Genomic DNA, 24,674 nt, shown 5'->3' with positions numbered 1-24,674 from the left:
CTACCAATACTCAGTCCTTTGCCTGGACTATTGTAACAGCCTCCCAACTGCCCCAGCTGATCCTCTGCATCCTTTCTCCGAGCTGCAATCTTTACAGAATGCAAATCTGACCCTGTCAGCTCGCTTCTGAAGACTTCCAATGAAAATTAAAAATTAAAAAATATAAAGACTTCCAATGACTTCCTAGTGCTCTGAGCATAAAGACTCAAGTCCTTGTTGTGGCCAACCAAGCTCCTCTCATCTTATCTCATCTCATCTGTCTCGTCTCACTGCTTCCCTCCCATCTCAGGCTCATCCTTCTGGCCTTAGATCAACCACCACGCTCTCATACCAACCCCACTTCAGTCCAGGCCCAATTTATTTGATACACTCCCTCATGGCACCATGTTCCCCTCCTTCAACACACACATCCGAGTTTGTATTTCCTTTGTGATACACTCAGTTGTGTTAACACTGTCTCCTCAACAAGACTGGGAACTTGATGAGTAGAGCACATAGTACCTAACTGATAAGTGTTCACTGAGTGAATGAATGAATGATGTCCTCTTTAAAATTCTCATCCCTGACCTACCGGTTTCTACTTGAGGTTAAAAATGTGCTGTGTCTCCCTATATTAAAATAAACTTTCTCCCCAAACACCCCTACGTACCATCTGTATTTCTCTTCTTCCCAAGCAAATGTCTAGAATAAATTCCCCACGTTCAGACTCTCCTTCCTCCCCTCATATATTCTCTTCTAAAACTGCTCTATGGTTATCAACGACCTCCTAATTACCACGGCAGAAGACCCTTTTTAGTTCTTACCTATCTCTACCCTCTTTGTCTCTTCTTCCTCGCTTCTACGATATTTCTGTCCCCTAGTTCTCCTAGCTTCAGTGGGCAACCTTTTGCAAATTCCTCCTTCCCTCATCTTCTGCTTAAACTCTCCTCGTTCTAAGACTCTTGGCCTCAACTATATTCTCATTTCCAAAACTAAAGAAGTTTTAGTCCTGTCTCCTGAGCTTCAAACAGGTGTGGCCAACGACATAGTGTATCTCTCCAGCTGCACACTCCATGCTCAAACTCCACACATCTAAATGAAACTCACTACCACCCCTGCTCCTCAAATCTTCCCGCTTTACCCAGTATTTTAGTAACAACAGCATTATTATTAATAACAATAATAGCAAGCACATATATGATACTAGCCATGTGCCAGGCACCATTCCTGTTCTAATCACACATATACACATTCAATATTCTCAACAACCCTATGAGGTAGGACCTATTATTATACCCATCTTATAGATGAGGAGAGTGAGGTACAGAGAAGTCCTCTTTTCTGTTCTTCTACCATAATTCAGAAATGCGCCCATCTGGCCTCACCTTAAATGTCACCACATCAGTAAGCCGTCCCTCCCACCCAACTCACAGTAGTCCCAAAAAGCCTTGGTCCACCACCTCACCTTTCCTCATCTTCTCTACAGCACTTATTACTACTTGACGTTTTCTTGTTTATTATCTATCTTCCCTCACTAGAAAGTAAGCACTGTGAAAGGAGAAACAATGTTTATCTTGTTTATAGCTGTAGCCACCAATGCCCAGAAGAGTAGCTAGCGTACAGTATGTGCTCAATAAATCCCTTATTCAGTGAGGGAACGAATGGGTGGACAATTGCCACAGTATCCTTCCTTGTCTATCTGCTTCCAGTGTTTGTTCCTTGAATCCATCTCTCACACTAGGATGAAAAGGATTTTTCGCACAAGAATATCTGGGAGAGACTCAGGTACCCCTTCCTCCAAATCCCTCACTCACTTCCCCCATCTATAAATACGGGTCACTCTATCATGGCAGGATGTGACATGATCAGGCATCTGCTTACCTGTACAAAGATGATTTCCAGCCGCTTGCCAGCTACCCCCCACTCCTGGGACATCCTCGGCAGCAGTACTGAAGTATTTGCCGTTCCTGAACATGCCTTGCTTTCTCACGCCTCCATGCTTATGTACATCTTGTTCCCTCGCCTGGGAACGCTGTCCATGTGACGGACTCCTACTCACCTTGCAGCTCTCAGCTGACGCACAGCCCTCTCCCCCTCTCCGTGGAGTCTTTCTGGATACCACTGCCCTCTCCCTCCCTCCTCCCCAATCCTCGCCCCAAGCAGAGTACCTGCATTACTTGGGCAAATTTCTTAACTCCACTGAGCCTCAGTTTCCTTAAACTCTAATATGAAGATTATAATAGCATCTATTTGATAGGGCTGTTGAGAGGTTTTATTTAAAAGTATATGCAAAAATAAATAAATAAATAAATAAAAAATAAAAGTATATGCAAGATTCACTGCACAGATTAGGTGCATTAGTAAACAAATTCTTTAGTTCCACTACAACGAAATTCTATTAGACAAAATTCCATCTGTCAATTATCACACTACGTTATACTTGCTTACTTATAGGTATGTCTCACCATAAGACAAGAAGGCTCTTGAGGGCAAATACCATGCCTTAATCTGTTTATCCTCAGAGTCAATATCTGATATTTTACAGATAATCAATATTCTACACATTCTTTCTGTCTCTGCTTCTTCAAGGACAGAACACAGATCTGCTAAGAGAGTGAGAGTAAAAACTCACGATAGCCAAAAAAACCATCAGAGTACCAGCAGCCACCATACTAAGCACCTACTAAGTACCAGGCATTCTACACATGTTATCTCATGTACTCTTTACAAGAAAAGACTTTTGCAAATGAGGAAACTAAGGTTCAGTAAAGCTGAGGAAAATGCTTTTAAAAATGCACAGTCAATATGGAAGAAGGCAGACAAAACCATGTCTGCTGACTGAGACTCTCACTCTTTCCTGCACACTGCAGGGCCCAGTGGCAGAGGGCAAGCCTCTTATTCATGCTGCAGCCTGGACTCAGGCAGGCTCCAGCATGTTGAAGACATTTAATAAAGGTTTGTGGCACACATGCCTGCATGCAGCAAAGAGTACGTGAATGCATGGAGCCCTGCCTTGGCCCTCAGTTACACTCCAGCCCTCTCCACGTCTCATTTTCCTACCACGAAAAGGCTTCCTGGTCAACTGAGACCACGTTCTGTTGAAACTAACATCCTGTACATAAACGGTCCTTAGTAAAAACAGCTCCTTTTTCTACACTCCTGGCTTTGTATGAAAGGTCCTGCCACTGGGTGAATGTACTAAATAAATAAAGACCTGGGCACCTCAGAAACCTTACCAACAGTTCCAGTTTGGGCTGAACCTGGGAACTAGCGTTTTGTAAGTATACCCATGACTTCACCTCGACCCATGAAAATGGATTAGTGTCCCAAATTCCATCGCACACACATACACGCTTTGGGGAAGTTAGATCTATTTTGCTTTCAACCAGAAACCTGAGGGGATTATTCCTATCTCTGAGACAATCCCTGCTTCCCAATAAACTGATCCTTCTCCCCAAACTGCCCTTTTTCCCTGATGCACACCTGCCCAGGAAATGACCGTCTCTTGCACTCACCTACCCAAAGACTTTTTTTCCTTCAGGACATAAATTGATGTGAATGAGGAAAAGCACAATTCTTAGAAGCCCTTAAGTTTGGATATCTTATTGAGGCATTTCCCTCTTTGCTGTAATGTGGACTCTTCTTCCTTTTCTTGGTTGCATTGGGTCTTCGTTGCTGCGCCCGGGCTTCCTCTAGTTGTGGTGAGCGGGGGCTACTCTTTGTTGCGGTGCACGGGCTTCTCATTGCGGTGGCTTCTCTTGTTGCAGAGCACTGGCTCTTGGCTCACGGGCTTCAGTAGTTGCAGCACGTGGGCTCAGTAGTTGCAGCTCGTGGGGTCTAGGGCATGCAGGCTTCAGCAGTTGTGGTGCATGGGCTTAGTTGCTCCAGTGCATGTGGGATATTCCCGGACCAGGGCTCGAACCCGTGTACCCTGCATTGGCAGGCAGACTCTTAACCACTGAGCCACCAGGGAAGTCCTGTGGACTGTTTTTAGACTACAGTAGAGTAGCTATTTGTCTCTAAATATTATATCCATTCTGAACCTTGTACAAGAAAAAAGAAAAATCAATGTTTTATTTAACCAGTTGAAAGTTACCTCGTACTAAAGGGTTATAATTTTGATCTTTAAAACAGAAGAAATTGGGACTTCCCTGGTGGCGCAGCGGTTAAGAATCTGCCTGCCAATGCAGGGGACGTAGGTTCGATCCCTGGTCCGGGAAGATCCCACATGCCACAGAGCAACTAAGCCCGTGCGCCACAACTACTGAGCCTGTGCTCTAGAGCCCGCGAGCCTCAACTACTGAGCCCACGTGCCACAACTACCAAAGCCCGCACGCCTAGAGCCCGAGCTCCGCAATGAGAGAAACCACCGCAATGAGAAGCCGGCACGTCGCAACTAGAGAAAGCCCCCGTGCAGCAATGGAGACCCAATGCAGCCAAAAATAAAATAAATACAATAAGTAAATTTTTTAAAAAAACAAAACCAAAAACAAACCAGAGGAAATCAAACTTTTTTTTTTTTTTTGCCTGCTCTATGAAACGATCCTTCATTCTGTAATTGACCACATGGTTTGGAGAATTAGGAGGGGCCACAGAAAAGGGTCCATATTACCCATTTCATACTTGACCATTTTCAACCCTGCTCTACCTGCTTCCCAGGGGAGGGGCAAAGAGTAAATGAGATGATCTGTTTGTCCAGGAAGGCCTGGCCAGTGTGGGGAATGCCGCTGTAACCAGCAGGGTGTGCTGTCCATCAAACTGGGCCCAGAGCAAAGGGCACAAACCAGATTCCCCACCACCGCAGAAAATCTCCACAGGGCTCAGATCTCACACTTGCTCTATGTCAGGATATCACAGAGTAATATCCAAAACGCCCCAGAGAGTCTCTTAATTGGGTGGAAACATGTTAGAGGAAGGATTAGGTGCAGGGTGTAAAGGTTTGTGCTGAGCTGGGGCTGAGTGATTAATTAGCACTCTCAGGACTTGCTCTCTCCAGGAGAACCCACTGGCTGAGAAGGGAAAAAAGAATTCATTCAGAAACACCATGGGGAACACACATCCGTCCTGAGTTTCGAGGGGAGGGGTCCACAGGGACCGCCACAAGAAGCATCCTTCTGATCCCAGCCCTCTCTGTTTCCCATAATGCCCAAGGTGAGCTAGTGCAGAACTGTATCCAACATCCACCATGAAGAGTTCAGGGGGCTGTCGGTGGGCCAGGGAGAAGAAAGGACCAGGGAAGACATTTAGAGGATTTTTCTGGGCAGAGGTTTGGAAGGGAGACCCTCCGTAACATTTCACTTGGTTGGGGGAGTGGGCAGAGGAGCTAGAATATAATTTTTATCAGCGTACAATCCCAAATACTGAACAAAAAGGCAGGGCTCTCTCCAGTTAGCAAGCAGCCTTGTGAAAAACGCATTGCAGAGTATGTACAATTTGGCACTTATTCATCTCTCCCAGGAATGCCCTAAGCAGCAGGGATAAAACAGAGCGAACCGAGGAGCTGCCAATCATAGGGCAGATAGACGAGGAGCAGCTGAAGGTATGATGATCAGAAATGGACGGAACGCTTCCAGAGGTGTTTGGCGCACAAGCACAGGGAAGGGAGTTCTGCTGGGGAACTCTACGGACCCTTCCAATTTTGAGAGTATGGTTGTCGAAATCCAGACAGCACTGAAAAGAGAGCGAAGGCCACTCTAGAGACTGAGGGCACTGCCATCAGATCATAACTGATGAAAGCATCTTTACAAGAGTGATTAATCTTTGCCCCTTGGAGGCCCCATGCCTCTGTCTAAATTGATGAGCTGAACTGTTAATTTTGGTTAGTAACAAGCACAAAACTCATAAAAACTTTATAAATATAAAGGGAAGGTCCCACCCTCCTGCCCAGGATGAAATCCTTTTCATGACATACCATCTAGCTTTTGCCTGAACACTTGTATGGAGGAGATAGTTCATTACTTTACAAGGCCTGTTCCATTGCAGTACAGCTCTCATCACGGAAAAGTTCTTTCTTATCCTGAGCTGAAATCCTTCTCGCTGTAACTCCTACCCCTCTAGTTCTATTTCTTAGGCTTTCAGATATTTAAAGAGTGCTGCTATAGTCATTCTAAACCTTCTCTTTTCCAGGCTAAACCCCTTTCCTTCAACCAATCCTTATAATCACATAGTTATCATCTTGATCATTCTTTTCTGAACTCTAATTTATCAATATCCTTTTCCAAAGAACGGAGAATAATACATCCGATATGGTCAAACTAGTACAGGCTACAGTGAGACCTTTTTTTTTTAAATCCATGCTCCATCCTTCCAGTAATGAACTCAGACTTTCAAAGATCATTTGGTACTTGCTTCAGATTACTTACTGGCTTATATGTGGCTGGTTAAAAAGTAACCCTTAAGTTCTTTTCCACATGAAATCCTGTCAAGTTAGGCTCCCCGTGGTAACCCTACACTCAAGCAACTATTCTAATATAAATGTATAAATATATAATAGCACATTTCCTTTTTTAAAATACTCCATGCTGTTTCCACCTACTGTTCTATTTGAAATAATACTAAGTCTTGGTTCTATCATCCTTGGTGTTCTCTCTACTCCCTCTCAGCTGAGCAGCCACCATAAGTTTGATAAATGAGGTAAAAGTACCTTCTGCATTTTCATAAACAGAGCTAGACCAAAAGCAGAGCCCTGCGGCATGCCTGCTGAGACCCCCTTTCCGTTAAGGTCAGTACGGTCCACCTTCGCCGGGCACAGAAGTTTAACTTGCTGCAACAGACCGCTCCCTCTGTCTACCATTCAGAGGCGCTACATGCCACAGATGCCACCTGGGGCCCACAGCCTGAGTGTTTAGCCAGTCCCACCTCAGAGCCTCGAACGAGCATCCAGGAGCCTCCGTATCCTCAGGGGGCCCCCTGTACACCCCACCTCATTCTCCGTTAACCTCTGACACCTACCACCCACGCCTGTCATCTTGCAAACAGATAGTGGTACCCAGCAGCACCCTGTGGGGCTCCCGGGCACAAAAGCCTTTCTGTGCCCCCCACTTCTTGATTACAGGAAATAGGCTTCATTCAGCCTCCATGACCTTCCCTGAGTTCCAGCGGGCAGGTTCAAACAGTTGCTAATCAGGGAAGGGAGGGGATACAGAGGGGATACGGAGGAGCGGTCAAGAAACAATAGTGCAGCCTTGGGGCAGGGTCCTGGATCCCCCTCCAGGGATACACACAACAATGTCCTCGAGCTGTTTTGCAGAAACTGAACCCCCACCGGGTGGGCGAGGTTACGGAAGGATGATGTCGACCCTCCTCACCTCAATCAACTAACGCTTGAACTCTGTCGACCTCTGTCGCAAATTCATGCTGAATTCTCCCCAGCTCAAGCCCCTCGTGAATACGCATGAATACCCTTAGCTTAAAACTTCCCCAGTTTTGCTGTGGGGGAAACACTGCTTTGGGATAACTCCTTCTTCCTTCCTCCGATCTTTAGCTTGGTTGTATCTTTTGGTTGACACCCACCAAGAGGCGAACCCACCTTTCAGGTACCACTCTGATGCCACACATGCATCCCCGGCCACGCCGTTTTCCTCGGGCACAAAATACCCTTTCCCCTCTCGCTCCACACCGTACCCGACCTTTAGAGTGTGCCTCAGGTGCCAAGTCCACTCTGACATCTTCCCAACGGACTTGGTTTCCACACACTGACTTCTTCCCCTGCTGGACACCAAAAGCCTTTAGAATCGGTCCCCTCTACTCGGGTCGAGGGGGAGCATCCTCCTTCTAATCCGTGTTTGAGCACAGAGGTCTGGCGGGCCCCTATTTCTCTGCAGTTTCCCACAGTTCTCATTCGCGGCAAAAGCACCATCTTCCTCGAACATTTTCCCCACCCACTGTAATCGCTGTTCCCATCCCTCCCTCCTCATGCGATCTTACCTTTCTTCCCGCACCCGAGGACTCAGGAACCTGCTAGAGTCATCGTCATGGCTGCTCTGCTGGCTGCTGAGAAAAGACAGGATGTGAACCGTTAACGTTCGGCTTCTTTCTCAACCCTGGGGGAGAGCATCTAGACTTCAGCTCAATGGAGAAATGGGGTTACAACATCTTAAAGGGAGACGTTCCCCGGCTAAGTTTACACAGAGGGTATACTGCCAGACGGTGGAACTGAGACACACATTTGGTGAAAACCCCACCCATCATACCTAAAGCACATAGAGGAAGATCCTGACCTATCACCTTTTTCTTCCCAGGCCACACAGTCTCTGAGAGTGAATGCCTCTGGCATTCTCTGTACCTGGGCCTCTAGATCTGTAGGACAGAATAATCCCATTCTTCCGCCTCCCCTGAGACACTCAAGGTGCTGGCTTGCAGCCTTGTGGGCAGGAAGGGGAGGGGTGCGGGCACGAGGGAATTCCAGCAGGAGAAAGACTTGAGACTTGATGGAGTCTGGGGCCACGTGGCCTGCTTCCCCACCTCCAGGGAAGGCTGAAGAGGGTGAGGGACGAAAGAGGGATTAGAAGGTGGAGTCTCTCCACTCCTTAAAGCCCTGTAGGCACGAAGATTATAGAGCTTCAACTCACAAGAGTTCTTGAAGTGCTTACTTTAAATGACTGTGGAATTCAACAGTCATTCATCCTACTCAAGAGAAAGAAAAGCCGTTCAGACACCTTATGACACTAACTGAACATAAAGCTGGTGAACAAATAATTTTTATTAATTGCTAATTATTAAGTACTCCAGGTTTCTAATCAAGAGTCTGGAGCCCCCGTGGGCTAAGAATGGTGTTTGCTTTTTTAAATGGCTGGGAATAAACATTTTTTAAATGATAATAATATTTCATGACATGTGAAAATTATATGAAATTCAAAATGATGTCATAAATAAAGTTTTATTGAAACACAGCCACACCCATTCATTAACATACTAACCAGGGCTGCTTTTTTGCTACAATGGCAGAGCTGTGCAGTTAAGGCAGAACTGAATAAGTGCAGTAGTGAGGCCATTAGACTCACAAAGCCTAAATATTTACTGTATGGCCCCTTACAGAAAAAGTTAGCAAACCCCTGTTTGGCGTAGATTCCATTAATAATAAATTCCTATTACCATAAATGTCACTATAACCCAGGCCCCGTACAACCAAACTTGTTCCCTTGTTCTGGTGGATTGTTCACAGCCATAAAAAGCACTGCTCTCTACAGAGTACACTCCTTAGACTAGATCCCCAGAAGATGGCAAACTGTGAACAATCTTGTAGGGTAAGTGCCTGCCCCCAGTGACTGTACACTCTCCACCAAAGAAGCACGTGATTTTACAACCACGCTCTCATGTTCTGATTTTTCAGCAAGAAGTAAATGAACTTAGAAGCAATTTACATCAAATTTTCAAATACACACACACACACACACACACACACGCCAGAAATCAGAGCAGCACCGCACACAAAGCTTCCAGTTGCTTGGCACAACCAAGTGTGTACACGATCCTGTGTTTTCTTTTACTCTATACAAAGCGCTTTTTTTTTTGCCGCTCATTCCCTGGGGAGAACATGTGGCTACTCGTCATTCCCTCTTTGCAAGGTCTCATAGACTTGCCTTTTAAAAACTCCTTGTAACAAAATTATACTGCTGTGTTGCTAACCCATGGGATTTCTTATATTGGGACTGACCTGTCGTATGTATCAAGCACCCTCTTCTATACAACTTGGAATAGGTGTTAAGGCTACAGTAGGCAACCCACAGATGACTGGAACTCAAATTCCACAGCAGACTCAGCTCCAGAGGCAAGAATCAAGAGAGAAAAACCAAAATAACAATAATAATAATAATTTAAAAAGAAAAAAAAAAAGAGAGAGAGGAATACCAGTCTACACCGTTGGCAGTACATTTGAGGAGAAGTAGGAGGGAGGGCTGTCTGGAACCCAGTGTTTTACACTATCTAACACCCAAAGGGGCTCAACCAACCCAATGACCACAATCAGCATTACGGCCTCTTCACAGAAGAGATCAAACTGGACTCCATTTAAGCTATCTATAATGGGGCTGTGCTTCCTTCTCACCCTACCCTCACTCTGGCAATCAAGGCTTAAAGTAAAGCTAATAGAGGGGCTCCCAGAACTAAATGAGAAGTACCAGAGTTTCAGAAAAATAATTCTGAGCTGATTTTAGCAAGTTATCTCACTAGATGGCACTGCTGACTTCCAAACCAGAACCTGAACGAGGCCAAGCCATCCAGCTTCTGAAACCAAAACTAGAACCAACTTTCTGGCGCCCCCTTCTGGCCTTCCCATTGCTTAGAAAACCTTTCAGAGGGTGGAGATGAAAAGTTAACAATGGATCACCTTCAAACAATTTATTGGTTCTAAATAACTAAGAAATATCAACGTGCATGCATTCAACAAGTATTTCTCCAATGCTCTCTATGTGCACATATGTCAAAAGGCAGCATCCAAGTTAAGTCAAGACTTTGGAATATGCTGCCTCAGGTTACATCCAACTTCCTCCACTTCCTGCTTAACACAACCCTGAGCAAATTATTAGTCATTTTCCTTACCTACAAAATGGAGATAGATGTTACAATAGTTCTTACTGTTGTAAGGATTAAAGAATGTAAAGCTGTTGTAAGAATTAAAGAATGAACATATGTGAAGTATGGAGAATACTGCTTGGCACATACTAACTGTTGTACAAATGCTATTATTATGTGCAAGTCATCGTTTTGTGGGTCATGGAAAATAAAGACATGAATCAGACAGGGATCCTGCTCTCAAGGTGTTTACAATCTGGAAAGTAAGAGTCAATATAAACTATAATTTTAAACTACATTTAAAAGTAGAAAATGATAACTCTTAGAAGTAAATATTAAAAGCTACAGAAACATAGACCAGAGAAAGATCACTTCCTTCTGGGGCTGGTAAGAGAAGACCATCTCAACAGCAAGGGTTTTTTTGCTGACACTTGAAATTTGAACAGATTCAGGATGAGCAGAACTGAGAAGAGAGGGCGTTTTTTTTTTTTTCCTTAATTTATTTGGCCACTCCGCGTGGCTTGTGGGATTTTAGTTTCCCAACCAGGGGCTGAACCCAGGCCCCCGGCAGTGAAAGCGCAGAGTCCTAACCACTGGACCGGCAGGGAATCCTGAAAGGGCATTCTGGTTCAGCTCGGCTCACCACACATTTACCACCTACCAGGCACTGTGCTAGAAGGCTGGGACGTAAGGAGCCCCAGTATAGGAGGCACAAGTGTTCCCTGAGCACTGCGATGCAGCAACACCGGAAGGATGAAGGGGCGCAGGTCGCAGACACTTCTGCTGGGGAATTTCAGGCAACATATTGGAGAGGAGAACGTAGAACAGAAGGAACTACAGGTAACTCCACAGCAGCAACAGCTGCAGCACGCATGGGCTCCCTCCTCCTCTAGACACCCCCCTGCCTCACCACCCGCCAAAGGAGCCTGGTCCTCTCTCCTCCCATTTTCAGAACTTTTTTCCCCACCGTCTTTAAAGGTGAGATAGACGCCAACCACTACCACTCTACCCAACCCCACGAAATGATCGTTGTTGAGCAGAGATTCAGACACGGCCTTGCTCTCTGGCAAAATTCTCAGCTCCTCTCTTATATGAGCCTTTTCAAACAGTACAGACCACCTGGACACTGGGCAGCTCACCCTGCTCCCTAAATGAATCTGCCAGTCTTCTGAGGTCATGCAGAAGAGCCGTCACCACGGTAGGGTGCTTGCAGAGGGCTGTGGAAGGCCAGAGGTCAAGGGCCACGTCCACAACCGCTCCATTTCAGTCAAGGCCTTGGAGGGACAGGTGGCCAGTGCGGGCTCTACAGCTTAAGGAAGCTGAGAAGAACTTGAAGGAAGTCCGGCAGAGGGCGCTCACGGATGAAAACGTCTCTTAGAAAGTCTGAAAAGAAACTCCAAACACCGATTTGGAATGACTTAGCCTGGGCACCAGATGCCTGAAAGTCAGCTTAACACTGCAAGGAAGGGAAGTTGTATAAGCAACCGTTTGCCTTTCCCCCAAAAGAGCTAGAAAACGCATGAGGATGACTAAAATCCCTCCTGCTGTAAATTCAAGCTGCTGATAAAAACCACTCTAGAAATTAAATTTTGAAACAGCACACTGTAAATACGGTGGGGAAGCGCTTCTGTGCGTCCCGCAATGTTCCGGAGGGAAAACAGCTGAAGCGAATCGAATCTGGAGTCCTGGTTTTGTTCTCTGCCAGCAAGCTAGTGCTGGGAGCTTATCCTAGAAGGTCACACTGAACCAGTAACTCTGGCTGGGAAAAATCCATTGTAATCTGAGGCAGAGCACACTCCAGAGGCAGAAATTCACAGGATGCCGAGCTAGCAGGAAGCTCCGCAAGGCAGGCTGGGTAAATTCCCATGATTCCACTGGTCTCCCTTCCTCCCTCCCCCACCCCCGGGCACTGGCAGGGAGGTCAGCCTAAACCCACAAGCCACCAGGAAGGTGTCCTTCTGCCCTCTGCAAAGTACAGCTTCACTCCTGTGGAAACTAAATTTGGCACTTTTTCTGAGCTGGTGCTTCCTAAGTAGAAACAGTTCTTTCTCGCCCAGACAATACTAATGGGGTCTCCTAAGCCGGGAAGGGGTTTTGGGAGATTCAGGGGATTCCAAGCAGTTATGGGGCTATGCGAGATGTCATTTAGTATTTCCAGAGCCTAATGGAACCTGTACATTTACCCACACTAAGGCTGTGCACTCATTTTTCGCATTTCTTTGTTTTTGGCTCTAATCAGAGCAATCTAGTGTGTTAATACCAATTATCTTATGCTAATTAGAAGCTCTGAAAAGCTCAGAGTGGCTTTGATTGATAAATGTCTGATTAATAAAAGTGGGGGATATGTATACGTATGACTGATTCACTTTGCTGTACAGCAAGAAACTAATAACACGATGTTGTAAAGCAACTATGCTCCAATAAAAATTAATTAAAAAAATTTTTTAAAGTGGGGGAAGAAATTTAGTGGATGTAGTAGAATAGCATGGAGACAGACAAACCGAGGTTCGCCCTGGCTTTGTTTCTTATTGGCCCTATAACTTTGACCAAGTCCCTTACCCTCTCTCAGCCTATTTCCCAACATCTGAGTTCAAGATTTGGAATCAGGAAGACACAAGTTCTGCCACTTAGCACAGTGATACTGGGCAAATTATTTAACTTTTCTAAGTGTCAGACATGGGTATACACCACATGCCTTTAAGGACTGCAGTGGGGATTAGAAATGGTAGAAATCATCTATAGAAAGTGTCTAGCGCCACGTTTGGGCCTTGGTAGGTGTACCAGAAATGTTGGACATCAATTGTACTTAATATTCACAGTTAGTTTGGCAGATAAATACTTTGAAACATCCAATACATGGGAGGAAATTAACAGAAGAGAACCTTATGATAAAAAATGTTGAGAGCCACTGACTTGAAAAGTAGAGTCGCACTGTCACTGATAAAAGGCTGGATTTTCATGTTGAATTATATCTGCCTGAGAAATGACTCTAGCGTCTACCATTTCAGTTTAAAGAGGAAGGGCATTTGGGGAAGAAAGGCAGGTAGCCGGTAAGTAGAGAATAAAAGAGAATAGTTTCTGTTTGTCATCTGGCAAGCGGGTATAGGAAAGTCTAATAATAGAAGATAAGTAAACAGATGTGATTTGGGACACTGCCAATGCCTGCCAGCTTCTTACACAACATAACTGAATATTCTCAATTACTACTTAGAAAATAACATGCTCTGCGTGAAGATTAATGATCTGTCTACAAAGGTAGCAGGACTGCTTCTGCTTAATGCCTCCCCTGGGAACAAGTAGCAAGGTGGGTAGCTGGTCAAAGATTGAGGGATTCAGAATCCAGCTAAATATCTTTTAACTCGTTACAACTCACTAATGTTTCTCTATTGAATAGTTCTTCTGACTCTAAACATACCCATGTCTCTGTCTTTAAAAAATAAAATCTCTCCCTCAACTCCTTTATGTTTCCTTCCTTCCCTTCAGGGCCATATTTTATTGAAAGAATGCACTATTTGGTTACTGTCGAACTTCCATCAAAACTCTATCAGAGATTTGCATATAATGTGTTGTGATAATTAAGCAGTTATTAATAAACAAAGAAGAAATCCTTATCTCCCTATTTCAGGCATGTCTCATTTATTGATTTTTCTATGTAATTTAAAATCGTTCATCTTTAAAACATTCTAATGCTCCTAAGGCAATCAATAAACTAAATTACTTAAAAAAAAAATCTGTATCAGAATAAGCTAGGAGCCTTTCTATGCAGATTCCTTGGCCCCCTCCCCAAATTTACCAAGTCAGAGTCTGTCCAGGAATGCGTATTTTTTAAAAGCTTCCCAGTGATTCTGGGGAGCAACCAGGATAGAGACCCACTGGACATCACACTCACTGCCTCTGCTTCCTCACCATCGACTTCGTGAATTAGTCACTGTAACCTGGACCACACCCTTACCCCTCCTTGGTTTGATCAACCAAGACCTCTGTTACTGCCAAAGCCAATGACAATAGTTACATCCTAACCTCATCTGACCACCCAGGCAGGTCTGGCATTGATGATTATTCCCATTCCTTAAACTTCACCCTTCTTGCCTTCTATGACAAAACCCTCTGCTCTTTCTTGGATTTTTTTTTGGCGGTACGCGGGCCTCTCACTGTTGTGGCCTCTCCCGTTGCAGAGCACAGGCTCCGGACACACAGGCTCAGCGGCCATGGCTCATGGGCCTAGCCGCTACGCGGCATGTGGGATCTTCCCGGACAGGGGCACGAAACCGTGTCCCCTGCATCGGCAGGCGGACTCTCAACCACTGCGCCACCAGGGAAGCCCTCTTTCTTGGATTTTATCCTACTTTTGTTTTTCTCTTCTTTTTTAGGGAACTTCATGGACTCTTCTTCTGGTTGGTCCTAAAATGTTTCCCAGGACTCATTCAGCCACTCATTTAATAAATTATCTGATACCAACTATAGGCCAGGCATCGTTCTAGAATCTAGATACCAAATACAAAGTAGCAAATGAAACAGATGAAACCTCCATGCTCAAGGAGTTCACATTTTATTGGGTTTCTTGCTCTTCCAGCTTTATACCCGGGGAGCCTAGTTTTTGTGGATCTCTGAAATTGTTATATTACACATTCAGGGGAGAGGATTTATAGCTCTCATCCGATTCTCAAATAGAGAATGTAACCCACAGAAGATTAAAATCCACTGCAATATATCTCTGGGGAATCATGTCCACACGCAAGGCTTCAATTATGATGGATAAGTTAATGACCCCCAAAGACAGCACAGCACTGAACTGTCACTAGTCACATGTGGCTACTTAAATTCATTAAAAATTCAGTTCCTTAGTCGTACTAGCTACATTTCAAGAACCTGATGACCACATGTGGCCATTAACTTCCATATTAGTGCAGCTAGAGAACATCTCCATCACCGCAGAAAGCTTTATTGAACAGCATAGAGGTTTCCAGATCAAACCCAGGATTTGAGTTCCAGCTCTGCCACTTGTTATCTGAGTAACTCAGAGCAGCCTGTTAACCTCTCTCTACATTCCTGCCCCCTTGTCTTTTAAAAGGTAAGTCACTTCACAGACCTGTTTGGAGGATAGACCAAGTTAACTGATATAAAGCACTTAACAGAAGTCTTGGCAAGTAATAAGTACCCCCAAAATGTTAATAATACTTATTTTTATTATAATACATTTGCCATGGTGAATGGGTCCAACAGGAATCTCAAACTGAACATGCCCAATACTGATTTCACCATCTTTTTGTCCTCTCCTTGGACTCCACAACTAAGGATGCATGCAAACCAGAAATGCACCTCCATGTCAATTTCACACCAGGTCCTGCAGATGCTACCTTACTATCCCTCAAAGGCATCCCATCCTCCCTTCAACATTGACTGCCACTGCTTGAGGTCAAGCTCTCATCACTCCCTGTGGGGATTACTTTAATCGGCTCCTAACTGCTTTGCCTGTTGCCAACCCGGCCCTGCTCCACTCTGTCCTTGACACTGATACAACGGTGTTCTTCCTGATATGCAGATTTGATCACAGCTCTTCCTGGCTTACTACTTTATTTTTTTTGACCGCGTGGTTTGAGGGATCTTAGTTCCCCAACCAGGGATTGAGTCCGGGCCCTCGGCAGTGCAAGTGAGGAGTCCTAACCACTGGACTGCCAGGGAAGGCCCCTCCTTCTGGCTTAAAATCCTTTAGGTGTCTCCTAATTTCAGAACAAAGTTCAAAAACTCCTTAGTTTAGCCTAAAACTAAGCTATAAAAGCCCAGTAAGCTGACTGCCATCTACCTTCCTAGCGTCCACATCTCCCACATCTCCCTCACCGGCTCCAGAATTTCACTCTCCACTCCGGTCATTCTGCTTGTCCCTGGCTTTGACGTTGCTCTGCTCCCGCCTGGTTTATCCTTTTCTCCACTTCCCCTCTTTGTTTCACTCATTCCCATGGGCTGAGGCAGGATCTTCAGGGATTAAGCCTGAGGGCTCTAGCTTTAGATGGTCAGCACTCAAATCTCGATTCTTCCACCTACTCAATTTCACCCTCCATAAACTGGGGATGATAAAAGTATCTTCTTCACTGGGGTGTTGTGAAAATTAAATAAATTAGTACCCACAAAATACTTAGAAAGGTATCTGGCATTGAGTAGATACTCAATACTATAGCTATTATCATCCTCCAAAAGTAGTACCTTCTCAGGGAAATCTTCCTCGATGGCCACCACCCACACTATGGTCCCTATATCACCCTGCCCTGTACCTCCCTTTATCTTAACACTTATCATACTCCTTGGGATACAGTAATTACTGATTCAGTTCTGTATACCTTCTACCACACTGTAAGTTATTTGAGAACAAAGATCCCATTTTATGTCATTTCTTTCCATCCCCAGTGCCCAGCACTGTACTTAGCACCTATTAGATGGACAACATGATAAATTAATGTACAAATATCTAGCCTTGTCCTCCCTCTGAGGTCTCCACTTTCTGCTGAATACTCCCCGGCCAGTCCAGAAAGACACTTCGCTGAGTACAGATTACATGCTCCCTCTAGATTACAATGTGCTTCCAAAATGCTCATCAACCTTTTCTGGACACCTGTGTTCAAAGTATCCTGCTAGTCCTTACTGGATTTGTAAGGCCTGGTCTGTGACCTCAAGGAGCCCACCAGTCTGTATGAATTCCTGATGGACCATAAATTCATCCATGTTTCCAGCAGACTAAGCTTCAGGGTTTGGTGCTCTGGAGATGCCAACTTGAATTAGATGTGAACCTTCTAAATAAAGCCACCACTGTAAGCAAACCCATGAGGGCTGGCATGGCCCTCCTAACACCAGCCCTCCCCTGCCCCACCCCTATGCCAGAGTTGTGGCCCAACTCTCAGTTATCCAACACAAGGAAGCCGTACCTCATGCTTGACAGAGCCTCCATTGGAGGGCGAACAGGAAAGAAGGTGGCCCTCCAATTAGACATCACAGGTATTCGTCAGTGGGAAAAGATTCTGAAGCCCAAGGCTGCAACTTTTTTTTTTGTTTCTTTCTTTCTCAAATGCCTATGAGTATTAAATTTTCTCTTCTGTTAATTTAAAAGAATTTTAATTTTTATTTGATTGAGGTATAATTGACATAAAACATTGTATTAGTTTCAGGTGTACAACATAATGATTCGATATTTGTATATATTGCAAAATGGTCACCACAATAAGTCTAACATCTGTCACCATACATAGTTACTTTTTTTTTTTTGGCCGTACCGCAAGGCCTGCAGGATCTTAGTTCCCCAACCAGGGGCTGAACCCGGGCCCCAGCAGTGAAAGCGCCAAGTCCTAACCACTGGACTGCCATGGAAGTCCCACAGCTTTTTTTCCTTGTGACGACAGCTTTTAAGATTTACTCTCTCAGCAACTTTCAAATATGCAACATCATATTATTAACTATTGTCACCATGCTGAACATTACATCCCCAGGACTTAGGTATTTTATAGCTGGAAGTTTGTACCTTCTTTTTTTGGTGACACTGGTATTCCTTTTTGTTTTCTTTTTTTACTGAAGTATAGTTGATTTACAATTTGTGTTAGTTTCGGGTGTAGAGCAAAGTGATTTGGTTATACACACACACACATATATATACGTGTGTGTGTGTATATCTATCTATCTATCTTCTTTTTCAGATTCTTTTCCATTATAGTTTATTACAAGATATTGAATATAGGGCTTCCCTGGTGGCACAGTGGTTGAGAGTCCGCCTGCCGATGCAGGGGACATGGGTTCGTGCCCCGGTCCGGGAAGATCCCACATGCCGCGGAGCGGCTGGGCCCGTGAGCCATGGCCGCTGAGCCTGCGCGTCCGCAGCCTGTGCTACGCAGCAGGAGAGGCCACAGCGGTGAGAGGCCCGCGTACCGCAAAAAAAAAAAAAAAAAAGATATTGAATATAGTTCCCTATGCTATACAGTAGGACCTAGTTGCTTACCTATTTTATATATAGCAGTTTGTACCTACTAATCCCAAACAATGCATTTTAAATTTTCATGCTAATCCCTGGGTCTCAAGAATATAGATAATCAAGCTTCAGTTGGAAAAAAAAATTTTTTCTCGAATGCTCTGTTCTGAGATAGTTTTCACAAAGGGTAAAGCATCCCTCACCTAGGCCTCTCACCTCACACAATTAAAAGACTTACACCTACCCCATTACATCCCTCCAATGGGTCCTGAAGGTGCCATTGGGGGGCAGGGGGAAGCAAGGAGAATTGTGCCAGCTTATCTCTCTTCAATTGCGCTTAGCTAAAGGAACACACAGCCCCCTTCTAGTTTCCCACATCCCAGTATCTTCCTTGGCCTCAATCACTACTCAGCGTCACACGGAAATCTTAGACCGTCTGAAGAGAGTAAATACAACTTCACCAGGTCTCCTGGTAGTAAACCTTTACTCAGGACGGAACAGGGCCGAAGAGTTGTTTCCCAGGACCTGAAGTCTGTGAGAATTTGCCAAGGCCCTGGGCAGCAGAGTCTCAGAGGCCAGCCTCCTCCCACCCTCCCTCGCCTTCCTCCCTCCCCAGCCCCCTGGGGCCCCTCCTGCCTTTAGAAAATCCCTTCCTTCCCAATCCAGAGCCTTCACATTGGAGAAGGAAGGAAGTGCCAGGAAACTGCAAAGAGTTCTCAAACCCCAGGAGAGCCAGAAGCCACTTTGTCCACAGATAACCTCAAAACGTGATCTTGGACAATCATCTTTTTGGGGGGGGCTGCACCACGTGGCTTGCGGAATCTTAGTTCCCCGACCAGGGATCGAACCCGGAGCCCTGGCAGTAGAAGTATGGAGTCCTAACCACTGGACCGTGAGGGATGTCCCTTGGACAATCATCTTGATCCTGGTCACTTTACCTAAACTGCTCAAAATGGGTTAAGATTCCTTCTCCGTCGATTTCCCCTCACAGGAACAAGTCAGGAGACTTTCCCAGGACACACCAAGAGCCCCTGCCTGTGCTCCCCACACATCCCTACTTCCTCCACACCAAGAACCCTTAAATTATATCCCCAACTATCAGGTTCTGAAAGAGATAACTGACAACACACTATGTGTCTCCTGGTTAATTTGTGAGCGTGTTTTTAGTCAAAGGCACACAGCTACCATTCAGGTCAGCATCCAGTAACACGCCTCACCACACTGGGTTGATAGAATTCAAATGAAACAATGTGTGGTTTCTATTAAGCCTTTGGAAATTTTGTTAATACCTAAAGGAACCCCGCCCTCCAAGGAACCACTGACTTCAATAATCAATATACAAACTGGTGTTCGCTGGATCTCCTCTTGGCTCCGCTTCTACCAACCTCTGCATGGTTAGAGTTTTGCCCACAGTCACCTTCTTTTCACTACACATTCTCCCCCAATAATCTCGTGCAAGTCCATGGCCTCAACGACCCACATGTTGACTCCCAAACCTGTACCACCAGCTTGGACCGTTCCACCAAGCATCAGTTCCCCGGACCCAGCTGCTTACAGGACATGACCAAAACCCTGCGTCCGTGCGCTCCTCGAGCAGCATGTCCCAAACTGCCTGCTCCCTCCCGCACTCTCACCTCTTCTACCAAACCACTTGCATCCGCTTTCCTTCGCTCAGCCACCTGCATCACCATCCATCCACTTAGCTATCCAAACAAGGAAACTCAGAAATAGTTTTAGCGGTTCCCTCTCCTCCGCTCCCTACCTCCAATCTGTCGCCGAGTTCTGTTGCTCCTACCTTTGAAACATCTTTTATATCCATCCCCTCCTCCCTACTCCTCCTGTCCCTGCCCCGGTCATACCAGACTGGCTGCACAAGAACTGACTGAAAACTTTTTTAAAAATAGGTTCCTATACCCTCACTTGCCCTGGATTCTGATTCTGGGTGTCTGGGTGGAGGCTGAAGGATTTTTAAGGCATATCCCAAGTCTGCAACTATTGTACTAAAGTCCTACCCTACTGAAATGGCCCCTTAACTGTGCTGGATAATTTTTTTTTTTAATAAATTTATTTATTTATTTTTGGCTGCACTGGGTCTTCGTTGCTGCGCGCAGGCTTTCTCTAGCTGCGGCGAGCGGGGGCTACTCTTCGTTGCGGTGCACGGGCTTCTCATTGCGGTGGCTTCTCTTGTTGCGGAGCATGAGCTCTAGGCGCGCGGGCTTCAGTAGTCGTGGCTCGCGGGGTCTAGAGCGCAGGCTCAATAGTTGTGGCGCACGGGCGTAGTTGCTCTGCGGCATGTGGGATCTTCCCAGCCCAGGGCTCGAACCCTGCGTTGGCAGGCAGATTCTTAACCACTGTGCCACCAGGGAAGTCCCTGGATAAATTTTTAACAACCAGCTTGAAGGGGAAAAGGGAATGACTTGTATCACTTGTTGACTTCTGTGCTGTAAATTCTCCCACCACGTGTGATTTCAAGCACCAACGTGATGTCACTAAAAATATCACAACTGGGAAGCTGTGTGCGCAACTGGCGGATGCAAACCACCTTTATCTTCTAAAACAGAGCTAGACATGCCTCTTCCCAAGTCCTCTGAGGGCTTCCCCTAATGTCACAGATGACAGTCCAAAGACCTTTGTCACACACGAGGCCTTACAACACAAAACCAACTTCTCAACTTCTCCCCACAGGAAGTTCTGCCTAAGTTCTGTGGACACTTAGCCAATTGTGCTCTCCAAATATGCCACGTCCACTCATTCCTCCAAGCTTTGTCCATATCATCCCCTAAATGTCTCTTCTACATGATCCCACAGACGCCACCTCAATAACTGCATCTCCCACCTTGGCCAATCGAGCCCCATGTCACACAGAAGCCTTCCTGTCTCTCCATGGCCTCATTGATTTTCTCTTCCTACCTGACCCTTTGAGCTGCAGAGCTGCGACAAATCCAAGCCTGAGCAGCTATTGCCAGTGTTGATGGTGGCCCTGCCCGAGCCTTGGAGATAACCTGTTGGCTGCATCAGAGAAACCCTCCTTTAGCACAAGTACTGGCTGCTTTTTTCAGTGCAGTGAAGCTATTGCATACTAATATGTTTAATACTAACAGTAATCCTTCACATTTAAACAGTGCTCTCCAGTCTACAAAGTGCTTTCTTGTACATTCTTCCATCTGATCTTTCCAACCTTATAAAGAAGATAAAATATATGTGTGTATATATATACATGTATATATATACTCTGATCCTCATTTTATTGGGTTTTTTTTGGTCGCACCGTGCGGCTTGCGGGATTTTAGTTCCCCGACCAGCCGACCAGGGATCGAACCAGGGCCCTCGGCAGTGAGAGCGCCAAGTCCAAACCACTGGACCACCAGGGAATTCCTGATCCTCATTTTAAAGATGAAGAAAATAAGGATTCAGGGGAATATATGACATGTCTAAGAGCGAATGGTTGGTAAGCTAAGGAATGAGGATTTCAACCCAGGCTTTCCACTCCAGAATTCTTGATTCTTTCACCTTGAGCACATGACCACGCTGGGCCATAGCCTTCACTTAAGACTGGGAAGGGCTGGGCGGCAGGGATGACCTCAGTGATGAGGCTGGGGGAGATGTGAGCTTGGGGTGGGGGCACTGGGAAGAGCCTGAATGTTCATTCTGCTGAAATTGCCAATGTCTCTGCCCTGCAGGCGGCAGCCCTTAGCCAGAAAGCAAGAACATCTGGGAGGTCCAAGGCCACAGAAACCTCGAAACGGGAAGTGACAAGCGTTTACCCGCACCAGTCAACAGGCACTGACGTGAGATGGGACCGATAATGCAACCTGCCATGAGGTCTCAGGGCCACAGGTGAAATCACAGAAATAAACAAGTGTTTGATGATAACTGAAAAAAATAACTTATGGCTCAGAGTAGAGCTGTTTCATCAACCAGCTGGTGGAAAATCCACAGGCACACCAAATAAACCAGAGCACTGTGCCCGGTGAGAGCGTAGGACTTCCTAGAGCCAGAGCCAGGTCTCGAGAGACTTCCAGGAAGCCAGGGGAGGGTTGGCCTGAGCCCAAGGGGGAGGCTTTGAAGACCAGGGAGGCCAGAACCATCTCATTTAGGTCTGAGAGCAGGACTCAGGAAGGGTAGGCCAGTTGCAGAGCAGAAATGCAAGTGCCCTGAGGGCCTCTTCATAGAAAGAAGCGTAGGAAACACTTGGCAGTGCCAACTTGATTCTACTGTCAGCCGAGGTAGGAGCAGCTTGATTTAGGAGCCAACCTGGAGCAGACTGGGCAGCTGATGCTCCAGAAACAACTGGTGAATTCCCACAGGAACGTTCCAGATTCACCCCCCACTCGCCCCCCCCAAAAAAGTGGCAAGAGTCTATTTTACAGCTGATTGAAGATCCAACTCAATTAAAAAGAAATATGTTTTCAAGACATTTTATGACTCTGGCTTCCCAACTGGCAGTTAATTTTGTCACCACCTGTTTCCCTCTAGTTAACAGAATTCAAATCCCTTAAACTGAAAGTGTAGGAGTCCTAAAGGTTAAGGTAGGCAAGATACAAAAAGCCTTGTGTTCTGCCCCAGGGGCCAAGGACAGAGGCACCCAAGGAGAGGAGAAGCTGATGCATCTAGAAAGAAGGACGAATTCTTGAGTCCTACAGGACAAGGGACACATGGGGGAGGAGGGTTGTTTATGCAGAAACCCTATCACAGACAAATGGTCAGATACCATGGAGGCCGTGCTGTTTTCCAGAAAGAGGCCTTTCAGCCTCCTTGCCTCCCCTTCCCTGCCCCGACTCCCATCCCCATCCCCTTCCATCCCCCATCCAACTTTGCTCTTAGCCCCAGGAAAAACCGGTTTATGGTAAAACTGTTATCATGGGTTTTTTGTTTTTCCAATTAGAAGAAATAAAAACAGTTCTAACCAAGAACTTTGGTCATTTACCAACTCACAGGGAGCCCCTCAGGGGCCTGGGAAGAAACAGGATGTCAGGGTCTAACAGCCTGACCTGTTTCCACAAATGGTTTTCCACACAGGAGTAAATGCCTATCTTTTCAGCCAAGCACTTTGACAACTTTATGATAAGGTATAGGCCACTCATTGTCTTTTTTTGGCCGTGGCACGTGGCATGCAGGATCTTGGTTCCCTGACCAGGGACTCAAGCCCATGCCCCCTGCAGTGGAAGCGCACAGTCCTAACCACTGGACCAGGAAATTCCCCCACTGTCCACTTTTTACTAAGCAAGAAGGCAACAGGTACTGGAACACCTGTTATGGGAATAGTGAACAAACGAAAACAGAAGTTGAATAAACCACAAATCGTTACTTTTTGGTTTGAGAATGTTAATGAAACAACCTCTCACCCCGCCCATCGCATCCTGTGCTACATTCAATTAACCCTCTTCACGTTCTGCTCTGGGATTCACCCACATGGACAAGGGCATAAAATAGATTTTGATGATCTACAAAGTGGATCATTCATTCACTTAAAATTCATTTAAAGAACTCTTTGAATGGCAGCCTGTAAACAGGGAAAAGATGAGAAAGCAAACTTTGAGTGGGCCAGGTACTGTGCTAGAAAGCAACAGACACAAAAGTACCCGAAGACCCTACCCTCAAGAACCCTAATGTGTGTTGAGAAATGAAGCTGAAAGGCTAAAGACAATTAATTATGAAGAACCAGAAGTTTGTTTCATAGAGGAAAGGGAAACTAACATGTACTGAGTGCCTACTCTATGCATTTTTCACATTATCTCACTTAAAAGTCAGTATTTGAAGAAATATTTTTTATTCAAATTCTGTTCTTCTTGATTTATTTAGAGCAAGATTACAAGTGTCCCATTTAATGTAACCAAGTCCCTTCATCTGCCCTAACTCCACTGTAACTATAACTCATCTACGATGCTCTTTCTGACCAACACAGCGCCCCTCCTACAACAACGTCCTTTAAACGCTTTTCCAAGCTCAGGACTAGGCCGGCAATTGTGCTGGAAGATGCCTGAAGCCCACAAGAGTGTTGAGTCCTCTAGGTCTGAGTCCTCTATGTAACTCTGCTGGGCTAAGAGCATATACATTATATGGGAGCAGAATTTGCCACCCTAAAATATGTCTCTTTGGCACATCGATTGTTTTAAGCTGGTTATTTTCTGAGAAAACAGCAGACCAGGGAAGGGCTCTAAAAACCAAGTAGGAGTTGCCCTTCTGTAAGAGACTTCTACATTTGTAAGGGAAATCTCCATCTATCAGGCTGTCT

At 45.5% G+C, this 24,674-nt stretch overlaps 1 protein-coding gene across 1 annotated transcript in view; it reads right to left on the bottom strand.

Moving 5' to 3' along the window:
* GRAMD1B (GRAM domain containing 1B) overlaps positions 1 to 24,674 on the bottom strand; it is a 181,508-nt gene that overhangs the window by 132,107 nt on the left and 24,727 nt on the right. Inside the window, exon 2 of the mRNA XM_022560200.3 lies at positions 7,906 to 7,971. Within this exon, the coding sequence (XP_022415908.2) occupies positions 7,906 to 7,971 (66 nt within the window). The remainder of the gene's footprint in view (positions 1 to 7,905; positions 7,972 to 24,674) is intronic.

The sequence above is a fragment of the Delphinapterus leucas genome, chromosome 7 (assembly GCF_059928025.1).
Source record: "Delphinapterus leucas isolate spDelLeu-1000000601 "Yukka" chromosome 7, BTC_Dleu_Yukka2, whole genome shotgun sequence".
In the NCBI taxonomy this organism is placed as follows: Eukaryota; Metazoa; Chordata; class Mammalia; order Artiodactyla; family Monodontidae; genus Delphinapterus; species Delphinapterus leucas.
This window is presented reverse-complemented; position numbering and strand designations above follow the sequence as displayed.